The sequence below is a fragment of the Rhinoraja longicauda genome, chromosome 24 (assembly GCF_053455715.1).
Source record: "Rhinoraja longicauda isolate Sanriku21f chromosome 24, sRhiLon1.1, whole genome shotgun sequence".
NCBI classification, from domain to species: Eukaryota; Metazoa; Chordata; class Chondrichthyes; order Rajiformes; family Arhynchobatidae; genus Rhinoraja; species Rhinoraja longicauda.
In genome coordinates, this window is record NC_135976.1 from 18,943,711 (window position 1) to 18,959,965 (window position 16,255).

The 16,255-nt window shown below is 51.1% G+C and overlaps 1 protein-coding gene across 5 annotated transcripts in view; it reads right to left on the bottom strand.

Moving 5' to 3' along the window:
• celsr2 (cadherin, EGF LAG seven-pass G-type receptor 2) overlaps positions 1-16,255 on the bottom strand; it is a 198,603-nt gene that overhangs the window by 83,039 nt on the left and 99,309 nt on the right. For all 5 annotated transcript variants that reach the window (XM_078420733.1, XM_078420736.1, XM_078420735.1 and 2 more), the window contains exons 3-4: positions 14,346-14,568; positions 72-187 (exon numbers count right to left, since the gene is read on the bottom strand). In XM_078420733.1, the coding sequence (XP_078276859.1) occupies positions 72-187; positions 14,346-14,568 (339 nt within the window). The remainder of the gene's footprint in view (positions 1-71; positions 188-14,345; positions 14,569-16,255) is intronic.

Consider the following 16,255-nt stretch of genomic DNA (forward strand, 5'->3'; position numbering starts at 1 on the left):
AATGAAGGAGTCCCAATAAAATCACAACGCCAGCAGTCCCCAGTCCAGCTAGACACCAAACAATTACTGACCTGCAGAGAATGTTAACTGAATCTGTTCATTGATTATCTCCAGGGCAATGAAGTCATGTTTCTCATTGAAACGGCCATTGTACAACAGCAAGGCATCCTTCTCCTCGGTGGCAAACCTGCAAAATAAACAAACTTTTAATCCAAAAGGCCTTTAAAAAAAACAGGAAAACAGGAAACCCTTCAAGGTTTATAAATTAATAAAATGTTGTCGTGGATTTCAATTTTCATTTATTAGTCATCCAAAATGGCGGCGCTGCCACAGCAGCTGCGGCTTACCTGCGGTCCATTTGTCTTTGTGTTTTGTTGTTTTTTTGTCTTAATTGTAGTTGTGATGTGGTGTTTTTGTGTTTGTGTACTATGTGTGTATGTGGGGGGGAGGGGGGGAACTGTAAAATTGTAAATAGGTGTCCCTTCCGAACGGAGACCCGACCTTTGTTTTCTGGGTGTTGTCTCCGTTCCTGCTGCGGCCTACCATCGGCCCAACTCCTGGAGCTGGCGGCCTCCAGGGCTCCGGTTCGCAGAGTCCGGGGACCGGACTTACCATCAGCGGAGCCGGCCGTCTTCGGAGGCTGCGGGAACGGCTGCGACTCGCCTTAGGCTCGGGCCGCGTGGATGCCGACGTCGGGAGCTCCGGCAGCGGCAGCGTGTTCGCCCGCCCCGGGTCGCGGGGCTTGGGTCGCGGACATTTCACCGTCCGGCGCGGCCTAAGATAGGCCGCGGGATATTTCTCTGCTGGGCGGGGGCTTCAATGTCGGGAGCCACGACCGCCCCGACGTGCAGCAACAGCGGCAGCAGCAGCGTGTTCGCCCGCCCCGGATCGGACTTATCATCGGCGGAGCCGGCCGTCTTCGGAGGCTGCGGACCGTCCGGCGCGGCCTGCAACCACAACAACCTGACCGCGGGAGAAGACGGCAGGAGAAGGGAAAGACATTGTGGCCTTCCATCACAGTGAGGAGAGGACTGGAGGAGACTCACTGTGATGGATGTTTCTTTGATGGATGTTTCTTTTTTTGTGTGTTTTTGGAGTTGTGTAATTTTAATGCCTATTTAATGCTTTTATTGTTGGACTGTGGGTGACTGAATTTCGTCCAATATTGGATGACAAATAAAGCTATCTTGAATCTTGAATCTTGAATCTTGAATCATAAATTCCCTGAGGGAAGGTTGGTCTATGATGAAGCAATTGATGACTAGGGGAACATTTATGATGACTATGGTATCCGACGGTAAACGCTAGGACACATCTAATGAAGGTTGGAAGATCATTGTAGAAACCAGGTGAAGATTAGGTCACATAAGATCATGTGATAGGAGCAGAATTAGGCCATTCGGCCCATAAAGTCTACATCTCTGAGGGACTCCTCTGCTTTCAAGAGAGAGCTGGATGCTTTCAAGAGAGAGCTGGATTGCTTTCAAGAGAGAGCTGGATAGAGCTCTTAAGGATAGCGGAGTAAGGGGGTATGGGGAGAAGGCAGGAACGGGGTACTGATTGAGAGTGATCAGCCATGATCGCATTGAATGGCGGTGCTGGCTCGAAGGGCTGAATGGCCTACTCCTGCACCTATTGTCTATTGTCTATTGTCTATTGTCAGGTGGTGAGTGGCCTCGAACAACCACAATCCCCTTCCTTTGTTCCACAAAAGGTGCAGAAGTGTGAAAACATGCACCTCCAGATTCAGGAACAGTTTCTTCCCAGCTGTTATCAAGCAACTGCACCATCCTACCAACAGGAGAGTGGTCTTGACCTTCCATCTACATCATTGGAGACCCTTGGACTATCTTTGATTAGACAATACTGGACTATATCTTGTACTAAATGTTATTCCCTTTATAATGTATCTGTACACTGTGGACGGCTCGATTGTAATCATGTATAGTCTTTCTGCTGACTGGTTAGCAAGCAGCAAAAGCTTTTCCCGGTACCTTGGTACATGTGACAATAAACTAATATTAAACCCAACTTAAACCTGAGTTTGGCTCGATTGTATTTGTCTATGTGTAATATTATCTGATATGATTGGATAGCATGCGAACCAAAGCTTTTAACTGCACCTCAGTACACGCGACAACACAAAACATAAACTTAACCCTGGGTATGGCACCAGACATTGGCGTGCTTTCTCTTCTATGTCCATTGGATTCACATTCACTGCAACTCCTTGATTCCATGCTAAGTTGCCAAAATGTCACGTCCGTTTGTTCTCAACCTTTATCTGGAATTCAGTCCCTTGGGCCTGATCTGATCAATCCTTCCATAAGCTGGGGAACTGTTCGATCCACCTCTACCATAGTGAGAACGTTGGACTTTGTCTAAGAAACTGATGCACAACAATCTTGGGCGGCAAGATTGTAGCCGTAGCTCGGCGATAGAGTTGCTGCTTTACAGCGACGGAGACCCAGGATCGATCCAGACAGGTGTTGTCTGTACGGAGTTCACACTTCCCCCCTGTGACTGCGTGGGCTTTCTACGAGTGCTCCAGTTTCTTCCCACATTCTAAAGACATACAGGTTTGTGGGTCAATTGGCTTCTGTCAATCGTCCGTCGGGCGTAGGAAAAAGCTGGTGTACGGGTGATCGTTAGTTGCCGTAGACTCGGTGGGCCCAAGGACCTGTTTCCAGGTGGTATCTCTGAACTAAACTAATGTTGAGAACTATATCCTGCATTCTGTACCTTCCCCTTCGAACTGATTGTATCTACGTATGAAATATCTGATCTTTTTAGCTAGCATGCAAAACTAAGCCTTTTCACTGTATCTCAGTCCATCTGACAGTAATAAACCTTAAGCTAAAAAAAATTGGACTAAGACTGTGTTGAGATCCAGAGTTCAATTTAGCTTAGAGATACAACATGTAAACAGACCCTTCGCACCACCGAGTCCGCACCGACAATTGATGGCCACGCTAGCTCTACTGACAAAGTACACGTAACTCTGAGGTTGAAGGTGGCGGAGGAGGTATCAGGGATCTAAAGGAACAGGGCTGTGGGGAAATCTAGAAACAAGGAGAGCGTTAAGACTGATGTATCAGTTAGCACAGGGAAGTTGGGATATGGAATGAAACGGCTGAGCTTTGTGTAATCGCAAGCAAGCAGGCAGTGAAACTATCTGCAAGGAACCGAGATAAAACGGGAATAATTGATGTGACTGGCTATGCTCTCAAAGGAACTGCATTAAACAACCATAGCTTTGTACAAATCACTCAAGTCACATCAATGACACATCTTTGGAAAGCAGTCCGTGTCAGTGTGAGTAAGATTTTAATTGCAGCCAATGGATTTGAGGTCTGGAGTCAAACTGCAAGGTGATAATGCTACTCGCACTGTCTTTTGTGATGTCTTGTCCTCGGTATGGATTCACCCAAACAGTGAGGCTCACAGACTAAGTATTACATTTGATGAGTCATACAGGTGGTGTCAACTCACTCCCCCAGCCTTTCTTTGACAGAATGACTGCTTTCTGATTTTCTTTTTTTACTTTTGCGTATTTATTCTGATTAACTCAATCTATTTAACTGTACAAAAAGTTGCCTTCTTCCCAAATTAAGGTCATACAGTTTCATGATACTCTGAAGAAGGGCCCTGACCCAAACTGTTGTCAGTCTAGGCCGAAGAACAGTCCCAACCCGAAACATCGGCTGCCCATTCCCTCCACAGATACTGCCTGACCCGCCGAGTTCTTCCATCACTTTATTTTTGTTCGAGATTTCAGCAGCTGCAGTCTCTTGTGTCTTCATGATAATATGTCTCACAGCATAAGAGAACCAGGTTCGACCATGACCTCGGCTGCACTCTTGTGTGGAGTTTACACGATCTCCCAGTGAACGCGTGGGTTTCCTCCGTGTGCTCCGGTTTCCTCCCACATCCCAAAGATGTGCAGGTTTATAGGTTAATTGGTCCTCTGTAAAATTGCCCCTCGTGTGTAGGGAATGGATGAGAAAGTAGGATTACATCAAACTGGAGTGAACAGGTGATCGCTGGTCAGCGTGAACTCTGTGGGCCGAAGGGCCTGTTTCCATTTGCTACCTCTCAACTAAATATGCTTTGTATCAATAGTGGGGCCACTTTGGTGTTTTGATGATTGGTTCATTATAAATTACCGAGTCAGGAGTTTGTCTTTCCATGCTGCCAGTAATGAGAGGACGCGTTATGGTTCACCTGGTTTATGTGGAATTGAAGCAATGCTTTCTTAGTTTTTAGAAATACAGCGTGGAAACAGGCCCTTCAGTCCACCGAGTCCGCATCGACCATGAATCACCCATACACCGGTTCTGTCCTACACACTGGTGCCAATTTACAGAAGAAAATTAACCTACAATCCTGCAATTCCTTCGAAATGTGGGAGGAAACCAGAACACCAGGAGGACACCCACGTGGTCACAGGGAGAACGTGCAAACTCCTTAGACAGCTCCCGTAGTCAGGACCGGACCGAACCGAGGTCTCTGGCGCTGTGAGGCAGCAACTCTACTGCTGTGCCACCCCGCTTCCCTTGCTAATCTTCATGATTTACCGCAAGTCAGTTAGGAATGGGCAGCTGCCGACACAACAGAATGTGTGTCAAATGGGTTTGAGAGACATAGAGTCATAGAGCACAGAAACAGGCCCTTCGGTCCAACTCTCCCATGCTGGCCAAGATGCTCTGTCCACACTTGGGGCAGCACGGTGGCATAGTGGTAGAGTCGCTGCCTTGCAGCGCCACAGAACCGGGTTCAATCCTGACTACGGGTGTTCATCGGTACGGCGTTTGTACATTCCCCCAGTGACCAGCGTGGGTTTTCTCCGAGATCTTCGGATTCCTCCCACACTCCAAAGCTGTATGGGTTTGTAGGTTAATTGGCTTGGTGTAAATGTAAATTTGTCCTAAGTGTGTGCAGGGTAGTGTTAATGTGCGGGGATCACTGGTCGGTGCAGACTCGGTGGACCGAAGGGCCTGTTTCTGCACTGTATCTCTAAATGAAACTGAACTAAACCTGCCGGCGTTTGACCTCCGATCCCTCTAGACTCCCCTATCCCTCTAGACCTCCCCTATCCCTCTAGACTCCCCTATCCCGCTCGACCTCCCCAATCCCTCTACACCTCCCCTATCCATTTTATTGTTGAAGACACAGACAACTGAAAATATTTCATTTCACTTGCTGTGCGGAGTGGCAAGTTCTTTTGTACAAACGTTACACAAATAGGCACAAAGAAACACTGCCTCTTCTTTCAATGAGCTGATTATTTTGTGAACTATCTGTGGCCATTGCGGAGAACACTGGGTCACATCCGTGGGTGTCAGTGGGGATCGTGGGCTGCTTCTCCCACAGTAATGGTGCTATGGCGAGTCCGGAAACTTGTTGGTTGTAGAAGAAGTTTATTGCAGCCGCAATATTCGAATACAGAGTTAAACAACAAGGTAAAGGACAACCATCAAAAACTTACTGTCTTCTTCGAAGACTTCGCCGAACTAACTATTTCGGGCGCCAAACGCGCACATGACATCGCTGGCCAATCAGCGATGTCGCTCCCTGGACCAATCCCCATGGTCGCGTTCACACGTGACCTCGCTGGCCAATCCGAGGGTTCGACGACCTGGACCATTCTCTATGGTCGCTACATGACCCCCCCCCCAGAACCCGAGGTGCGGAACCTAGCAGGGAGCCGGATTTCGCGACCATAACGAGTACGGAGAGGGACAGCCTGAACCACAGGAGCCGGGGGTTCCGGACTTGGCGGAACAGCCGGAACGGGAGGTCCTGGAGGAACTACCGGAACGGGGGGTCCTGGAGGAACTGCCGGAACGGGGGGTCCTGGAGGAACTGTCGGAACGGGGGGTCCTGGACTGAGCGGAACTAACGGAGGTCGGCCTCTCCTAGGGGTTTGACCGACCAGGACTGGTTGATCCGGATCCAAATGTGCAGGTTTGAGCCGGGACACCGAGACGAGCTCACTCTTGCCGCACATGTCTAAGGTGAAGGTAGCCGTTCCCTTACGCAAAACCCGGAACGGCCCTTGATAGACCCTCTGCAACGGGGCGCGATGGGAATCTTTTCGCAGAAAAACGAACTCACAGTCCTTCAGGGAAGGCGGTTCATGTACCATGGGACACCCATGACGTGAAGTCAGAACTGGAGCCAGGGAGCCCACCCGTTCCCGGAGAGATGCTAACACTGATGGGACTGTAGGCAGCTGGTCTGAAGGGTCCGGAAACAGATCTCCGGGTACTCGAAGTGTCGAGCCATATACTAGCTCTGCGGACGACGCACCGAGATCTAGCTTAGGAGCAGTCCGGATGCCCAAAAGAACCCAAGGGAGCTGGTCTACCCAGTCCGGGCCTTCAAGCCTTGCACTGAGGGACGCCTTAAGTTGGCGGTGGAACCTTTCTACGAGTCCATTTGCCTGGGGGTGATATGCAGTCGTGGGTTGTAACTTGGACCCGTACAGTTCTGCGAGCGCGGCCCAGAGGGACGAAGTGAATTGTGGGCCTCTGTCAGTGGTAATAACTGCCGGGACCCCGAAACGAGCTACCCAATGAAGGGCCAAAGCCCTAGCACAAGACGCTGACGAAATATCAGACAATGGGAAAGCCTCTGGCCACCGGGTGAACCGATCCACCACCGTGAGGAGGTGGGTGTAGCCCCGGGAGGAAGGCAAAGGACCGACCAAATCCACGTGGATGTGGAAAAAACGAACAGCCGGGACCTCGAAATCCTGTACGGGGGGCTGGACATGGCGCTGGACTTTAGCGGTCTGACAGGGAATGCAGGCACGCGCCCAACCCGCTACCTGTTTACGTAGGCCATGCCAGACAAACCGAGCTGCTACCAAAGCAGAGGTGGAGCGGATGGACGGGTGCGCCAGCCCATGAATGGCATCGAAAACCCGGCGCTGAAGGGAGGGCGGTACTACCGGCCTGGGACGGGGAAGAGAAACATCGCACCAGACTTTTGTGCCTTCTGACCCACAAGCTACCTGGGCCAACTTCAATCCCGAAGTGGTGGACTGGTATGCCGAAGCGGTATCCGCTAGAAGCTGTGCCTCCGCAAGCTCTTGGGGATCCACTTCGCAGTCCACCGCCGAAATAGGGGGAAAAGCAGGTCTAGACAGGGCGTCAGCAACATCATTAAGCTTACCCGCGACATGAAGGACATCGGTGGTGAATTCGGAGATAGCAGTCAGGTGCTGCTGCTGGCGGGCCGACCATGGGTCAGACAATTTAAAAAAAGCAAATGTTAATGGTTTGTGGTCCGTAAAGGCCACAAATGGGTGGCCCTCAAGGAAGTACCTGAAATGACGAACAGCTAAATAGAGGGCCAAAAGCTCTCGGTCAAATGCGCTATACTTCAGCTCAGCCGAATTTAGTTGCCGGCTGAAAAACGCCAAAGGCTGCCAACGGCCACCGACCTGCTGCTCCAGAACCCCGCCCACCGCCACGTCAGAGGCATCAACCGTCAGGGCCGTGGGGGCGGAGGGGCTCGGGTGGACCAACATGGTGGCGTCTGCCAAAGCTGCCTTAGCTGCTGTAAAAGCCGACTCTGCGGTCGGGGACCATATCAACTCTACCGGATTCCCTGCAAGGCATTGGAAAAGTGGGCGCATGACCCGCGCAGCTGCCGGAACGAACCTATGGTAGAAGTTAACCATGCCTACGAACTCCTGTAGTCCTTTTACTGTGGTGGGCCTAGGAAATGCCCGGATAGCCTCCACCTTTTCGGGCAAAGGGGAGGCGCCGGCAGGTGTAATTCTGTGCCCTAGAAAATCAAGAGCAGGAAGGCCGAATTGACATTTGGAGGGTTGGATTATGAGCCCGTGGTCTTGGAGCCGCTGGAAAACGGTCCGCAAGTGGGCCTGGTGTTCCTGCACTGAGGTGCTGGCAACCAGGATGTCGTCTAAATAAATAAACAAAAAGGGTAAATCCCGGCCCACGCGGTCCATCAGTCGTTGGAAAGCCTGTGCCGCGTTCTTTAAACCGAAAGGCATACGCAACCATTCAAACAACCCGAACGGAGTAATCGTTGCAGTTTTCTGTATGTCCTCCGGTCGCACCGGGATCTGGTGGTATCCTCGCACCAAATCGATTTTGGAGAACACCACCGCTCCTTCCAGCCCAGATGAAAAGTCCTGTAGGTGCGGTATGGGGTAGCGATCAGCCGTGGTGACAGCATTGAGACGCCGATAATCGCCACATGGTCTCCACCCCCCAGATGCCTTGGAGACCATATGTAACGGCGAGGCCCACGGGCTGTCAGACTGACGAACAATTCCCATTTCCTCCATCTTCCTGAACTCTGCCCGTGCCACCACCAGTTTGTCTGGCGGTAGCCTCCTGGCCCGAGCGAAAACAGGAGGGCCTTCGGTGCGGATGTGATGGACCACGCCGTGCTTGGCCGAAGACGTGTCGAAACGTTGAATGAGCAGCTCTGATAACTCCGCCAGAATCTCAGCATACGAGTCGGGGGCCGCGACGACGGCCTGGACAGTAGGGCTGGGCGAGGAGGCGATTGTCGGAGCGACGTGCTCATCTTCGGCGGAGGGTCGGAGGTCGTTACCGCGGACATCAGGGACCAGTGAAAAAGCCCAGAGAAAATCTGCTCCCAAGATCGCTTGTTTGACGTCGGCTATGATGAATGGCCATTCGTACGTGCGGAGGCCTAACACAAGGGACATCTTCCGTATACCGAAAGTGCGAATTGGGCTGCCATTAACCGCGATGAGGGTGGGACCTGTCTTACCCGATCTGGTTTCGAGGTCGGTCAGCGGCACTATAATGACGATGGCTCCCGTGTCTACCAAAAATTCTGTGTCCGTGAATCGATCATGGACATAGAGGCGCCGGTTCTGGCCAATCGTACCTGCCCCTAGGTACGATCGGCCGAGGCATTTCCCGCGAAGGTACAAGGTGAGCGGCAGTTGCGGGATTCGCTACCCCATCGTAGGTGATAATAGCACCAGCCGCGCTTGTGCGGATCTTTTTGGCGGGCTTTCGGAGAATTGGCGGGAGACGTGGCGCCATCTTGCCGTCGCTGTGGCGTGGTCACTGATGTCGAGACCTTGTTGATCGAACCGCTTGCCTGGTCCTTTGCCTTGTTTTTAGCCGCTATGAGCGCGTCCGCTTTCGCTGCATATGCTTCCGGGTCCTTAAAAGAACAATCCGTGAGCAGCAGTCGGACATCCTCAGGAAGCTTCTCGCGGAATGCCTGTTCGAACATAGGGCAATCCGTATGCTCACCGGCTAGCATCATCATTTCGGACATGAGGACGGAAGGCAGTCGGTCTCCAAGATCTGTTAGGTGCAGAAGTCTTGCCGCACCACCATGCTTATTAAACCCGAAGATTCGCAGTAATACTTTCTTCAGGGCCTCGTACTTGCTTTCCGCAGGTGGATTAACGATGAACCGCATCACGCGCGTGGTCGTCTCCGATGATAGAGCGCTGACGAGGTAGTAATACCTCGTGGAGTCGTCCGATATCTTCTTTATATGAAATTGAGCTTCGGTGTGTATAAACCAAGATTGCGGTGCGTGCGTCCAAAACCACGGAAGGTGAACGCTTACCGCGCTTGACTCCGGTGTGCCCGGCGCGGCCATCGCCGACGAGGCGTCGGGTCCCTGCATAGTCGGTGATCGTCCAGATCACGTCGGGGTCACCAATATGGCGAGTCCGGAAACTTGTTGGTTGTAGAAGAAGTTTATTGCAGCCGCAATATTCGAATACAGAGTTAAACAACAAGGTAAAGGACAACCATCAAAAACTTACTGTCTTCTTCGAAGACTTCGCCGAACTAACTATTTCGGGCGCCAAACGCGCACATGACATCGCTGGCCAATCAGCGATGTCGCTCCCTGGACCAATCCCCATGGTCGCGTTCACACGTGACCTCACTGGCCAATCCGAGGGTTCGACGACCTGGACCATTCTCTATGGTCGCTACATTGCAACATTTTCCGAAGCTTTGCAGCTGATCTGGGCTGAGCGTTTCCTGGCTTTGTTCTGGCGAGATCCCCAAGTGTTTACTTTGGACAAGGCAAACTTCATGGCTTTTATAATATGATGCCGTGACATCCCATGCTCTCTGCCCTCACCTCCCATCCCATTCTAGGTGAGGAATTGATTGTGGAGTCAAACTGGTAGCTCAAAATAGACCTTTCACATCCAAAATTGGGGGATATGAAAATCAGGCGTGCTGGAGCTCACGATTGCTGACTATTTTAAGGTGCGGGGGGAGGGGGGGGAAGATTTAATGGAAAGGGCTGCCATGGATACTTGACACAGGTACCACGAAAGCAACATTTTAAAGGCACTGGGATAGGTACATGGATAGGAACGTTTTAGAGGGATATACGAGGCAAATGCTTAGATGGGACACCTTGGTCGTGCTGTTTGATTGTACGGTTCCATTTTAACTCCCCTTCCCATTCCCCTACGGACCTATTTAGCCGGGCCCCTCCATTATTAGAGTGAGAGCACGTGCAAACCTCATATTCTGCTTGCGTAAATCCACAATATTTAAGCAAGAACTTTGCTGTTAGCAGCTGTTGCTTTAATCACAAATAACCAGATGAAGCCCCAGATATCCTCAGCTGTAACAAAACTCCTACATTCCTTTGAACCCCCACATGAAATTATTAAATGTAAAGGTGTAGGAAGAAAGAAAACCAGAGCCTCCAGCTAATTCTTGAGCAGACTCAATACATGGTATATATTTTTAAATGTACTGCACTGAACAAGCAGATTAAACCTCTCCAATGAAAGCTTAGTTCAAATCAGATACACAGCGTGGTCACAGGCCCTTCGGCCCATCAATTCCGTACCGTACAGCGATCCCCACACATTAACACTATCCTACACACACTAAGGGCAATTTTACGTTTACTCCAAGCTAATTAACCTACAAAGCTGTACATCTTTGAAACTGAAGATCTTGGAGAAAACCAACGCCGGTCACGGGGAGAACGTACAAACTCTGTACAGACAAGCACCTGCAGTTAGGATCGAACCCGGGTTTCTAGCGCTGTGAGGCAGTAGCCCTACCCTTTGTATGACTGCAGATAACATCATTGCCCATTGAACGATGACTAGGTCAGGCAATCATTCACACAAAACCCAACATGCTATTTCAGTAATGGAGCACCTTCCAGGAAAGTTCTGAAAACAGCCGACAACATAGTAAAGCAAACACACTGTGAATGATAAATCTGAGCTCTAACTACATGCGGCCGACAAAAACACAAATTAAAGATGTTGCCCCCATGGATGAGCAGAGAAAAGGCATCTCCCCGCCCCCGTCTTGCAGAAGGTACAGAAGCTGATTCAATGCTTGACACGAAAATAATGGCTTATTTGCTAACTCTTTAGAAGACTTGCCCTGGTTATTACTTCGTCTCCCCGCTCCCGTCCGGCAGAAGGTGCAGAAGCTTGAAAGCTCGCAGCACCAGACTCAGGGACAGCTTCTTCCCCTCAGTTATTGGGGTTCAGAATAGTCCTTCCGTAAGCTACGGTGCTGTCCAATTCACCTCTGCCCCATTGCGGACATTGAACTTTGTCTCTAGAACTGATGCGCTACAGTGCTGAGAACTATATTCTGCACTCTGTATCTTACCCCTTGTTCTACCTGTTGCACTTGAGTTTGGTCTGATTGTATTTATGTCTAGTATTAACTGATCTGTTTGGATAGCATGCAAAACAAAGCTTTTCACCGTACCTGTAGGTCAGAGAGTGGTGAAGGTGTGGAATTCTCTGCCTCAGAAGGCAGTGGAGGCCAGTTCGTTGGATGCTTTCAAGAGAGAGCTGGATAGAGCTCTTAAGGATAGCGGAGTGAGGGGGTATGGGGAGAAGGCAGGAACGGGGTACTGATTGAGAGTGATCAGCCATGATCGCATTGAATGGCGGTGCTGGCTCGAAGGGCTGAATGGCCTACTCCTGTACCTATTGTCTATTGTCTATTGTCTACCTCGGTACGCGTGACAATAGAAACAGTGGGTGCGCAGAAACAAGGAACTGCAGGTGCGGGTTTACAAAATAAGGCACAAAGTGCTGGAGTAACTCAGCGGGTCAGGCAGCATCCCTGGAGAACATGGACAGGTGATGTTTCGGGGCGCGACCCTTCTAAACAGTGGGGTCCTGCACAACATGGTCACAGCACATTTGAGGTTACAGTTCCCCATGGACAGGGCTGCAGGGTGGGTGGGCGGGTAGAGGCTACACTTTAATACAGTTCTGTACCGTCAGCACCAGAGGCAAGTGAGGTACGGCACAAAGCACCAACACTGCCGACGACACCAGGACCTCAAAACAGGAGCAGATTATGCCCGTTCGAGCACTAAACCCCTGCAGCTGCTGATGGTAACATGAGCATTTAAATGGTGGCTGGAAGTGGCAATTTAGGCGCACGCGTTACAAGTCCCAGCAGGTTGAAGCAACACATTAAGAACGTAAGCAATAGCTGCATGAACAGGTCAGTCTTTCATCCATCAGCATCACCGCTGCTCCCGAGGGTCTGAGCTTCACGGTTAATTTGTGGGACAAACCGCCAGGTCTATGGACCATTGATCAGAATCCCACCAGGCCCGCTGGAGAATTTAAACCCATGCTATTAAATAGATGTGCGATTTAATTTTCAAATGGCTAGCCTGAGGGTTGGTCATCATGAAACTACCCAATCATTGTATATAAAAAAAACACGTGCTTCACTAATATGCTTCACAATGATGACTCCTGCCCTTTGTGCAGCTGCAGGACTGTCAGAGACTTTGGGAGCAGTCCGTTTAGTTTAGAGATGCAGCATAGAAACCGGCCCTTCGGCCCACCAAGTCCACACCGACCACCGATCACGAGTTCACACTAGCTCTATGTTATCCCAATTTCTCATCCACTCCCTACACACCGCGGGCAACTTACAGCGGCCAATTAACCTACAAACCCGCACGCCCTGGGATGTGGGAGAAAACCAAAGAACCCGGAGGAAAACCGCATGGTCACAGAAAGAGCATGCGAACTCCACACAGACAGTGTCCGAGATCAGGATCAAACTCGGGTCTCTGGCGTTGTGAGGCAGCAGCTCTCCCAGCTGCGCCACATTGCCGCCCTCAGTGTTATAATTCAAGAATAAATGTTGGCAGGGGCGGCTGAGTAGTGCAGCTGATAAAGCTGCGGCCTCAGCTCCAGAGACACAGGTTCAATCCCAACCTTGGCGGCCGTCTGATTGGAGTTTGCACGTTCTCCCTGTGACTGCATGGGTTTCCTCCGGGTGCTCCGGTTTCCTTCCATATCCCAAAGACATGCAGCTTTGTAGGTTAATTGGTCTCTGTAAATGGCCCCGGGTGTGTTGGGAATGGAAGGGAAAGTGGGATAGCATAGAATGTGTGTAAACGGGTGATCGATGGTCAGCGTTGACATAGTGGGCTGAAGGGCCTGTTTCTGCCCTTTCCTCTCCTCTCTTCCCTGTACCCAGTGCATAACCATTTTCCCCCATTATCCAATCCCCCTTTCCCTCAGCCCCCAACCCCCCCCCCCCCCCCCCCGCCCCCACCTGCTCAATTTACAACTGCTCAATGGACAATCTACAGAAGCCAATTAACCTACAAACCCAAACATCTTTGGAGTGTGGGAGGCAACTGGAGCACCCGGGGAAAACCCATGTGGTCAAAGGGAGAATGTGGAAACTCCACACAGGCAGCATCCGTAGTCAGGATTGAACCCAGATTTCTGGCACCGTAAGGCGGCAACTCTGCTGCTAAGCCACTGTGCCACCTTCATAGTGTTAGTGTTCGAGAATAAATGCCAGCAGGGCGGCACAGTGGCCAGCTGCTGCCTCACTGCATCAGAGACCCAGGTTCAATCCTGATCACGGGTGCTGAGTGTGTGGAGTTTGCACGTTCTCCCTGTGACTGCGTGGGTTTCCTCCGGGTGCTCCGGTTTCAGGATCGAGCCCATGCTGCCTACTGCCCTGGGAGAGAGGTTCTGCTCCCGGTGCTATTGTGTTGAGGATGGCACGGTGGCACAGCGGTAAAGCTGTTGCCTCACAGCGCCAGAGGCCCGGATTCGTCCCTGACTATGGTTGCTGACTAAACAGAGATTGTACGTTCTCCCCGTGACCGCGTGGGTTTTCTCCGGATGCTCCAGTTACCTCCCTCTCTCCAAAGACATACATGTCTGTAGGTTAATTGGCTTCGGTAAGATTGTGAATTGTCCCCAGTGTGTGTAGGATAGTGTAACTGGTCGGCGCGGGGTCGGTGGGCCGAAGGACCTGTTTCCGCGCTGTTTCTCCAAACTAATCTACAGTGAGGGAGTGAGGACTCACGTGAGGGAGAGGCTGAAGTGGAACCGCTGCCGCAGGCCTTTGAAGGTGATGAAGGACTGCCGGGGGAAGCTGCGGGTGGTGACGTCGCAGTACGGACGCTCATACTCCCCCGGCAGACACTCGCACTTGAAGCCCCCCACCAGCAGGTTCACACACGCCCCGCCATTCCGGCAAATCCCCGGAGAACACCGGCCCGACCGGGAGTTCACGTCACAGCGATGACCTGCAGGGAAGAGACATCAGCTCAGTTACAGCACAGTGGAGATAGGCACAAAATACTGGAATTACTCAGTGGGGCAGGCAGCATCTCTGGATAGGAGCAAAGAGGTCCTTCTGCAGTTGTACAGGGCCCTAGTGAGACCGCACCTGGAGTACTGTGTGCAGTTTTGGTCTCCAAATTTGAGGAAGGATATTCTTGCTATTGAGGGCGTCCAGCGTAGGTTTACGAGGTTAATTCCCGGAATGGCAGGACTGTCATATGTTGAAAGGCTGGAGCGACTAGGCTTGTATACACTGGAATTTAGAAGGATGAGAGGGGATCTTATCGAAACGTATAAGATTATTAAGGGGTTGGACGCATTAGAGGCAGGAAACATGTTCCCAATGTTGGGGGAGTCCAGAACCAGGGGCCACAGATTAAGAATAAGGGGTAGGCCATTTAGAACTGAGATGAGAAAAAACTTTTTCAGAGAGAGTTGTGAATCCGTGGAATTCACTGCCTCAGAAGGCAGTGGAGGCCAATTCTCTGAATACATTCAAGAGAGAGCTAGATAGAGCTCTTAAGGATAGCGGAGTCAGGGGGTATGGGGAGAAGGCAGGAACGGGGTACTGATTGAGAATGATCAGCCAAGATCACATTGAATGGATTAAATGCCCAAAGTTGGTCTTGGCATCATGCTTGGCACGGACATTGTGGGCCGAAGGGCCTGTTCTTGTGCTGTACAGTTCTAGGTTCAATATTCTATGGCGGATGACAACTAACCCCTCAGGCCATTCACTGAGATACCTGCCTTATGCACAAAGGCAAGGAACAATATTAATTTCCAGACACTGTAGCATATGACAGAGAGCTGGCCGAATGTTCAAACCATGCCTAATATCTCTGTATAATTGCAAGAGCAAGCGTCCCTGGAAGGTGGGTGGGAAACATCGAACTTGGAACTTGAGTACGAGTGGATAGACACAAAATGCTGGAGTAACTCAGCGGGTCAGGCAGCTTCTCTGGAGAAAAAGAATAGGTGACATTTTGGGTCGGAACCCTTCTTCAGACTGAAAGTAGAGATGTGTGTGTGTGGGGGGGGGGGGGGGGGTGGGGGGGGGGGAGGGCGTACATAAACAAGAGGCGAGAAAAGGCCAGAACAAATCCGGGCGGGCAACAGATGGCCTCAGGAAGGGTGCAGCCCATAGTTGCCCAATGTTGGCTGTGGAAGATGTGATGACATGAGGGATACAGTGGGACTGGTGGGATGAGCAGGGTGGGAGAGGGGGAGGGGGAGGGGGAGAGGGAGGGGAGGGAATGCAGCAGTTACTTGAAAGAAAAGAAATCAACATTCACACCGCTGTGTTACGCTGCCAGATCCGCTGTGTTACTCAGGCATTTTCTGTCCATCATGGATATAAACCAGCATCTGCCAGCATCTGCAGTCCCTTCCTGCACAGAATGAGCTGCCGGACGAGGTAGTTGAGGTGGGTACTCTCGCAACGGTTCACAAACATTTAGGCAGGCTCATGGATAGGACGGGTTTAGAGGGATACGGACCAAACGCGGGCAGGTGGGACTGGTGCAGATGGAGTATGTTGGTTGGTGTGGGTACGTGGGGCTGAAGGGCCTGTTCACACTCTATAACATTGAGTATGAGTGGAGTTTTGAGAGCAGGCTCAACACCATCATTGAGAGAGAGAGAGAGAGA